General features: G+C 41.2%; 1 protein-coding gene across 5 annotated transcripts in view; it reads left to right on the top strand.

The window, feature by feature from the left end:
• Positions 1–3,833: 3,833 nt before the first annotated feature.
• CPSF6 (cleavage and polyadenylation specific factor 6) overlaps positions 3,834–9,663 on the top strand; it is a 31,756-nt gene continuing 25,926 nt past the window's right edge. For all 5 annotated transcript variants that reach the window (XM_051795338.1, XM_051795337.1, XM_051795336.1 and 2 more), the window contains exon 1: positions 3,834–3,986. In XM_051795338.1, coding sequence (XP_051651298.1) covers positions 3,927–3,986 — 60 coding nt within the window. In that variant the 5' untranslated portion in view covers positions 3,834–3,926. The remainder of the gene's footprint in view (positions 3,987–9,663) is intronic.

The raw sequence follows: 9,663 nt of genomic DNA, 5'->3' as shown, positions 1-9,663 counted from the left end.
AGAGGGGAGAAAGATGGAATACAATGCTCACATGTATGAGCCCCGAATAATTGAATACCTATAAAAATACAACTCTGGGCAAGTGATGAATAATGCCAGCTATTTTCCTACAATTGCTGTGTCAGTAGGAGTTCTTGTAGATGCCCTCTGGATGCAGCTTCATGTTACACTTAATCCAATCTAACTGCGAGCCACAACCAAAAGATGAGGTAATATTCCCTCTTTCCCAGCACACGCTGGGAATGGGAACATGATTGCCTCTTTTCTTGTCAGCCTTCAGTTACATTAAAGTTAATAAAACTTGGTATTTTGGCCTCTGAAAGCAATTATGCGGATTTGTGCCTATTTGCCACCTCGTTTGGAATACAATATTTCTTCTCCCTTGTTGTCTCTGCAATTTCATAAACTGAGGGATTTCAGTGGAAAAGATGATTTCTTACAGTGTAGAGTGTGAAGACTTTTATCATTTGGATTATTTTACTGGGAGATAAAGAATAAAAGAGCATGCAGAATGGTTCCAGGCAGCTTTGAAAAGACCAAAACCTTCAAGACTACAACTAAACAAATAAAACATGTTCAATGCATTTGGAGTAACATAGCTAGGACATAAGTTTATATAACAAAACATACACTGCAGTTCTCAACTAAGCTGAGGCCTCTTCTGATTTTGAATACTATCCTGATTAACACAGCTTTTTTTTATATCTTATCTTTTCACTTTATTGTCTATAACATTACTTCATGAACAGTTTATTCTGATAATGAAATAAAAAGTTCATATGAAAATTCCTTTACCATTCTCAGTCTTGATTCTTTAGGGAAATTCTGGATAATTTAAAAAAAATATTTTTGCTGTGTTGATATCAGCAAAAATAGATTGATGTTTCAGACCCCTGCTATGTTGAAAGTGGTTCTGCCACTCTATATTAATATATTTAAATGTATTTTGAGGTAATCATGTACAATACAAAGGGGTTGGAAAAGCATTCTCCTCCCCTTTGTCTTGCAGCAGGAACATCCTAGCAGAAAAGGCTCTGAAAGGCTTTGGAGTGGAAGGTATGAAGAGGTCTATAGGCTAACAAGACATGCATCACAAGGTCCTCAGAGCACCAGCTGCTGCTTTTATGTTCAAAATGAGGATTATATTTGAATTTGTGTCATTAACAGCACAAGAGACCAAAGGAATAATATACAAATAAATAGGCTCTTGTGGATCCATGAGAAACAGGGACCAAACTTACAGGCTATTTTCTTATGTAGAGCTTCTACTGTCCCTTTCCCCCCTGTTTTTGGTATCAAGGGAGCTCCAGCTGTTGTCAAATGAAAGAATATCCCAGAGTGTGAAGGAAAAACTGATGGAAGGCACCAGTTCATCTGCTGCCATTTGTTCCCATGATGGGCTATGGGTTTGGAAGGTGTGCAATTACTTCAGGACCAGTGACTTTTGCCCAACAAAACTCATGAGGACTTTTCTCCCAGACCAAGTTGTACTGCTGACAACTTTTTATCTCATGATCACATTTCTATTTCAGTCTCTGCTTCACCTCAGCCTTCTGAATTTTACTGGGTGAAGGTAGGCAGCACATGATCTAAATAAAACATAAAGCATTAACATTTTCACTGTAGTAGATAATTCTGAAGTTGCTCCATGGAGGCACAATAGTTCTCAAAGAAGCTATTGATGATCACAAGAAAGACAAAGACATATTTAGTAAGCCTACTCATGGAAAGAATGAAAACACAACAGAAAAGAAATAGAACAGCTTGCATAATATTGTCTCCTCCATTGTTTACATAATTTGCTTAATAACATGAATACAAGACTAAAAATGATCATAGCCTATTCCGGAAATGACTGTGGACAATAAATCTAGCAAGTCAAAGTATTTAGAAAGGCTCCAAAGTGGAAAAGCCCCCTAAACATGAAACATAGCATGAGGGGGTCCAAAGCTTCATTGATCACCCTTCATTATCCTGAAGAGCAAAGCAGAGGCTGATGCCTTTTCCTGCCTCTTCAAAGGCCGCAGGTGGGATCCTTCAGATGCTAGTGGTGATCCCTGAAGTGGTTTCTAAGGTGATGATACTGACTTTTTCATTCATATTTAATTTCCTTGCCCTTTTAAATGTCATAACTATCTCTGCATAATATTCAGACACATATAAAACATTCAACTGCACACAACTTATTATCTCCTGTGAATGTTTATCTGATCATTAGCATAGCAAGGGTTAAGTTGTTTTGATTTCAGTAACTTTATTTAGCATGGCCAGAAGTGTTAACTTCACAATGCTTCATTTTGTTCTGTAGAAGACTAGTCACTAAATCAGTTTGTCATTAAGCAAATATGTGAACCCAATTAGATCTCAATAGTTGACCAGTACCTCTATGGACTGGAAAATCTAGAGGAAAAGTGAATCCTCCTTGCAAAACCAATCAATCGTTTCATTCACCCATGACTTGCACATCATAGACTTCAACATGTACTTTTAACCTGTGATCAAATATAGTACTGCAAATCATAATTGCAGTCAACACTAAAAGTTAAATTAAGACTTTTTATTTGTTTGTTCCTAACTATCATCTCTAAAATGTTTTGTGTGGGTTTTTTTTAGATGATACTCTGAACTTTTCCAAAGGGTTCACGATGTGCTGAGATATAGGAGACTCCAACAGAATTGAAAAAGACCCTCAATTATAGTGTTTCTGTTTTCCGGAATTAACAGCAGGAATGATACAAGAGATCTGCAGCTAGTAAATTTAATGTGTCACAAGTTGGGTAAGAACCCCAGGAATAACCCAAGTGTCTCCCTACCTGAAATATATCTAGATCGTCAGCAGGTATACTCCACAACACAACCCTTGTTTTGGGATCTCTGATTTTTTAGATATTTTCTGGTATGGTCATACTTCTTTTTAATGGAGACTTCAATGTAGGGATAGCAGGATAGACAGGGATGGTCTGCACACGAGTCCTGGACCCAACATGAAGTGTGAAGTACTCCCAGTCATGAAAAAAATTTTAGTCAAGCTAAAAATAACAGTTAGCATTTTTATTCATTGCAGTGATTTTTTACATTATTTTTATTCAGTTTGAGAAACGCAATCTTCTTATTGTCAATTTGTGATAAAATAAAAAAAAACCAGCTTTAGTTTTGGATGTGCAACATCATGTACAAAGCGGAACATAATCCACTATGTAGAACATTATGTGCACTGAGCTTCATGTACCATGAGACGCTGCTTTTCAAAATCGCCTGGAGCTTAAACATGGGTCTAGGTAATAGGCACATTCATCAAAAATAATTTGAAGCTCTCTTTGCAACGTTAGCTGTTCCAAATGCATAACCAAAAAACCCCAAACAAACAAAAAACCTAACACAGAAAGAAAAGAACAACTCTAGATTTTACAGTAATTATCTTCACTTTGTGATGTAAAAAGTGAGCTCTGCAGTAGCACAGTATTAGTCTGGCTAAACCCAGCACCATGTGCTTGTGTCCTCTCCGCACGTTTTACTGCACTCCGGAGCCCAGCCTGCGCATCCCTGGAGCGAAGGCGCTTCATTTTCCAGACGTTCATCACAGCCCTCGGCTGTGGAGCAGCAAACGCGCGTTCCCTCTGCTGGAGCAGCGTTCCTGGGAGCCCAGGCACTGTGCAACATGGCCCGGCGCCCACCAGCGCTGCCATCAGCCGGGTCCCCCGGGGCAGCTGAGCCCCCCAGGCCACAGCAGGCCCAGCCCAGCGGGCAGGGAGCCGCGGGCAGCCCGGGGCGGGGCGGGAGGGGCGGCCCGGCCCCCGCAGCCCCGGCGCCGGCGGAAGCCCGGCCGCGCCGCCGCGGAAGTGACGCCCCGCTCTGCCTCCCGCTCCCTCCCCTCCCGGCGGCGGCTCGGGAGCCGGGCGCGGCAGGCGGCGGCCCCGGGCGGGACCATGGCGGACGGCGTGGACCACATCGACATCTACGCCGATGTGGGCGAGGAGTTCAACCAGGTACGCGCGGCCGGCGGGCGCGGCCCCTCCTCTCCGCCCGCTGCCCTCGCCCGCCTTCGCTGCCGCGCCGCCTGCAGGGCCCTCAGCGCGGCGGCCGCGCCGCCGCCATTGTTCGGGCGCTCCCGCCGAGCGCGGGGCCGGGGCGGGCGCGGCCTCACGGCCAGGCCGCGGGGCCGGGGTCGGGCCCGCGGGGCGGGGAGCGCGCCCGGCCGCGCTCAGGGCCGGCTTTGGCGGGCTGGGCGCGCCGGGGCTGAGCGCCTTCCCTCCCTCCCCGCCTTTCTCTCTTCCTGCCTCCCGCCCTCCCTTCCTTCTCAGGGGCCGCTCCAGAGGGCTCTCCCGCGGCGGCTCGGCGACAGGACCCTCCCGGATGCGGCGGGAGAGCGGCCCCTTCCCGGCCGTGGCGGAGGGGAAGCGCTGCCATTGTTCGCACATGAATCAAAAGGCCGCCGAGCGGTGGCTGTTTCTCGGCCGCGCTTTGCGGGGGAGGCGGAACTAGAGCGGCTTTATTTTGCAGCCCCGGAGAAACTATCCTGCTTTTTATATTTTGTCTGGGTTTTTTTCCTAATTCGTTATTATCTTCCAGTTTAAAAAGTTGCGGAAGCTTTTTTAGAGAACGAGCTCGTACTTTGTTCAGGAAGCGTAGATGAAATAAACAAAACTTCCTTAGATTATAAGTAGTCCACTTTTACGGTGCTTTTTTTTTAACCCCTCATCTTTCCCAAAAAGCCACGTACCAACTTTCCTACCGAAAGTCGATGTTTATATCAGTTTCGCGTGCCATCTGTCCTGTTAGCGAGTCCTGCACTTCTCCAGATTGTGTTGCCCTAGATTGCTTTGTTCCTGCCCTAGAGCATAAATAACCGGGAACAACTGCACTTTCATGCACTTACAGGGCGCAGCTATATGCCTGCCTGCCCTACAGAGAACTGGTTGTGGAATTCACAGGTAATTTGGATAGCAACTTGAAACTCTCTCAGAAGACTTTAATTCTTTAGATATTTATTGATACAGTATTTTGAAGTACTAGTAATCTCATAAAGGTATATTATAAAAGAATGCCATACTAAGAGGAGATGATGAAGAGGACTGATTTGCTTTTAGTTTGTTTGCATGGGAAGGTTTCTCCCTTACAGTTGAAGACCCATTATATGAATTTAAATGGGAATAAACCCATAATAACTTTGGTTTGTTTTAATCAATTGTAGGTAAAACTAATAATAAATCATGTTTTTCAGGGGAAAAACCCCTCATTTGAACCCAGTGGTGTTTGTGAAAACTCCTATGTGCAGAAGCCCTCAGAGTAGAGTAGTTGTGTGCTGTAAGTATAGTGCAGACAGACCCTGCCAGAACCAAACTGTTGGGGATGGTGAGTTTCACTCATGTGCTCTTGGTCTACTCAGGTTGTTGTTACTATCGATGTTCTATAGCCATGGTGGCACAGATGAAGAGAGCCTTGTGATAATTTAGTTTAGCTTATTCTAGCAGGCAGGAAACCCTTTTGCTTTTTTCACTGTATTTGCCCCAGTTGCTCTCCTGCTGCGTTTGCATTTCTGCAATCTGTTGCTTCGGTTTGTGAACCTTGCAAAATACAGGTCAGAAAGGTGAGGAGAGACTAGTACCCCTTTTCCATCAATTTGACTTTGAGGGTTATGTTTGTTTGCTTTGGGGGGGTTGTTTGTGGTTGGTTGTTTATTTCACACCCCTGCAAAAAACTGCTGTTTGTTCTTTTCCAAATTTCATTTTTGTGACTTTCCATTTAAAGTAGTATTGTTGAACTGAGTGTGTTCTGAGACAAAAGTTTTGCTCTGAGAGATTGACACCTCTGCACTTTCCTTTTCTGTCAAATATGAAAGAAGGTGACTTGTTGCTGCCTTACCTACTACCACTTATTTCTTCATGACATCATTGCAGTAGGTCCTCTAGAAGCTTCATGAATTACTGTTTGTAGTTTGGAGCTGACAGCTTAAATTGATAAGGTGGAACATAGCTCTGTATACCTGTGGATGGGTGAAGATGACAATTAAGAAATAGGGAGAAAGTGATTTGCATTATTGTTTATGTAGAGAACATTTTACACAACACCATATTTGTAAAGAAAAATTAGCTTTATTTGTAAAGCAATGAACTATTGTTTTTTGATCGTGTTGCACTACATTAATGTGACTTACTAGCGTTTGTTTGAGTTGGACTATAGGAACTCTTTCCACTGGCTTTTACGGTAGCAGGGACTGAAAAATATGCTGGGTAGCTTTGCTGTTTTTCTATATGCAGTGTATAATTACTTACACACAAGCTGGGACAAAACTTTTGTTTGCCTCTTTGATAAATGCTTCATTTAGGATTTGTGACTGGATAAACTTCCCTTGGTTGTTTTATCTTGTTCTGGGCCTCAAGGTACTCATCCTTAAGGCTATTCTGGGATTTTTTTAATGCCTTTTTTCCAGCAGAGGGAGAGGAGGGATGTTCTGCTTGATTAGTGCTAAATGAACCACAGGTTACAAGTTGAAATAAAGACCACAGAGCCATGGGTTTACAAACTGGTTAAGATGGATGACAACAGTGAACTGCTTTGGGTTGCATTTAGTGTTAGTTGCAATGAGCTGACTGACTTGAAGTCAGATCTTTTTAGTGAAAATGCATCATTCCTATTCCATCTGGAGCTCATCAAAGCTGTGTCTGTCAGCGTTGCCTCTTACTCTTTTATTGAGTTATTGTTCATCATAATCGTATTCTTTGTCCTTGGGCTTACAGCTTTAGTCAATTTGGCTCTGACCAGTTGTATTTATCTTTTTTTAATTGTGCTTTCTTTTTTTTCTCTTTTTCTTTGAGAACTTGGTTGAGTCATTTTTCACTTTGTTCTTTTAAGCTGGCTTCCCTGTCCAGCAGTCTTTTCTATTAAAGTCTCATTTTGAGATGATAGTCTCATAAATGTAATACTTCCCGCACACATTGCTTGTGACCTGTAAAAAATAAGTATTTTATGGCATACTTTACTTTGAACATCTCCCTAGACTTTACACATCTTGTTCGTCAAGAAAAAGAGATCTGTGCTGCCTGTGGCAACTGTTACCTGCACACAAACGGCTGAGGCTGGCATTCTCTCCATGGCAGAAGACCCACTGTAAGATTAGGGGTGCTTTAGCAAATATTAGGGTGTGGTTTTGTACACAAAACCCTAGAGTATTAGTGCGTGATACTGAGATAATAAGGAGCCAGTTTGGGTCTGACTCGAGGCTGCCTGCAACTCTGGCCAGCAAACAGGGTGGCTTTCTTATGGTCCTGAAGATTTGGCCACACGTTGTCGAGTTCTCCGAAGCTCTGAATCAGCTTTGCATTTCCTAAGCTTGGGTGTTGTTTTTCTACATGTGCTCGTGCATGTCATTAAACAGTAAAAAACTTTTTATCATGCACATATATATTTATAAAAATCTTTCTGACCAAGAAGAGGATGCAAAAGAATTTAAGGATATCTTATTTTAATGGTGTGGAAAAAGTGCTTTCTTTGTTTATACTCTTAAAGAGTAAACTTGAATAGTTGCATTGTGGATGTGTCTAAACATGCCTGTAGTGTTCTAGTTTGATATTTAAATGCTAACAAATTAGCAATGAAAGAGTTTTGACTTTGTATTTTGTAACTGGATAATAAGTGAATTAGATGGAATAAGCAACTAAGAGTCTAATTATCTGAAAACTCTGTGGCTACAGTATCTTAGGAGTGTGTTAGTTGCTCTATTGTCTTCTGGTCTGTAACACAGGAAATTTTTTTTGTGTAATAAATAATAAAAGCTAGCGTTTAATGGCCAATTAAAACTGGTTATTAAAAACAGCCTTTGTATTGGGAAGACAGCTGTCTTATCATGGGAGGGGATGGACACATTGTGGTATAATAAATTTCTAGTCAGGAGGGCTGTCCAGATCATGAAAAACATAAGCTGGTAGACCTACATGCATTAAAAAAGGTATGCACAGTACATTACAGCATCTGTAGTTTGTCAGGCCTGAAAGGGGCCCAGGAAAGAGATAACATCTGTATATTTGTAAATATCAAACTACAAAGAAAACTTGAGACTTTCTTATCTGGCACCTCTTCACTTTGTTCTAACTTGAACAGTGATACTACCTATACTTAATTTATACTTTTGACTACTCGTGAATTTTTAGTTATTCTTTGTAACTCTGTAATTACTCTGCAACTTTTAGTTAGAAGACATCAAGTTGCTTAAATTTTAGTGCTGTGCCAGTTGTAGAACCAAGAGCATTTGGACCTGTAGAGTTAATGTGAATCTCATGGTCAAACAAACTTGTTTACTGTGGTGGATGTTTATGCCATAGCCAGCATGCTATTTTAGAAATATAAAAGGCCTTCTTTTTTTGTTAGGGTTTCAGTTTGTGTGTTCAGACAGCTAATCAAGACCAGAAAGATTTTTATCTCTTTAACATGTTATTCTTCAGGACCTACAAACTTTTTTTTTTAATTTAAAAGTGAGGATACTAACATGTTTAGAGTTTTTGACCCAAATATTGTAACTTGAGTGAGAAAAGTGGTAAGGGAGAACACGGATCATTTAGTTTTTCTTTATTTTTTTTTCCAGAAACAAAAGTAAGTTTCATGAAATTTTAATTACTTCATTTGATTTTTTTTAAATGTCTTTTTGGAGGTGTGAGTGTTTGACTCTAAGTTGAGCAGAGTTGTGTAGAGAAAGCAAGTCTGAGAGATGTAGGTACAGCTTACAGAAATTTTGCTGACAACAACACAAGTCATTTCCAAAACAGCATTTGTAAAGGAAGTGAGCAGTTCTCTGCAGCTCAGAGGAGTATGTCTGCTAAGTTCCAAAAAGAAATTACATGTTCAGCTTGTCCCTTCCGAACATGATGTGAAGTTCCATGTGTTTATGGCTTTCGTATTGGAATGTTGCAAAACACTGCAAATGGCAATTAAAACACAAAATTTTGAGGAAGGGCTGAGTAACTGGAAGTGTAACAGCTAGTCTGGCTTGTGTTTTTGAGAACATATCTTTTCATTTACCCAGTCCCACTGATTAGCACAGAATGTGAAATTTCAGTCCTGATTTTCACGAAAAAATGATAAAGTATTTCAGACTGTGGTCTAGTTAAAACATAGGCTTTGGAAATGCATTACTAATTTGATTTGGTTGCAGAGGGGGCCAGAACAGCGGTGCTCACTTTGTTTCTTAGCATGTCTATCTGCAAGATTGTGAATTACTATAGTAGAGCAGAAATAATTCCTCTTCATGCTTGATATCCTTCTTGTAACTAAGGAAGTTGGAAGAGGTCAAAACTGGTTCCTGGTGCCAGCAGAGCATTTGTTTAAATAGCTGAGACTAGAGAAGTAATACTTCCTGTATTTTTTCCTTACTTTTCTGCATCTAGGAAGGAAGGGTGTATTTAGGTAAATTTCTATGGAACATGTATGAAGGAGAAAGGGTTGTTGGGTCTTGTGCAACATCCATCAAGACAACTCTTTTATCTATGCTTGCAGTTGCTGGTTCAGATCATTCTTAATCATCTAAGCACACACCTTACTGACAGACTGGTAACTGAATGAATTCCATGCTGTCTGCAAAACCAGCGTGATGCAAGAAGAGATTTATAGGGAACATCAGGTTTTCTGTTGTGTATTGATTTAAATTAAGACAGTGATGCTATTGGGCACTTT

This window comes from Manacus candei, unplaced genomic scaffold (genome assembly GCF_025592945.1).
Source record: "Manacus candei isolate 608988 ecotype Guabito, Panama unplaced genomic scaffold, ASM2559294v1 h1tg000043l, whole genome shotgun sequence".
Classification (NCBI taxonomy): domain Eukaryota; kingdom Metazoa; phylum Chordata; class Aves; order Passeriformes; family Pipridae; genus Manacus; species Manacus candei.
The sequence above is the reverse complement of the archived record's forward strand: the minus strand, read 5'-3'. Positions and strand labels throughout refer to the sequence as shown.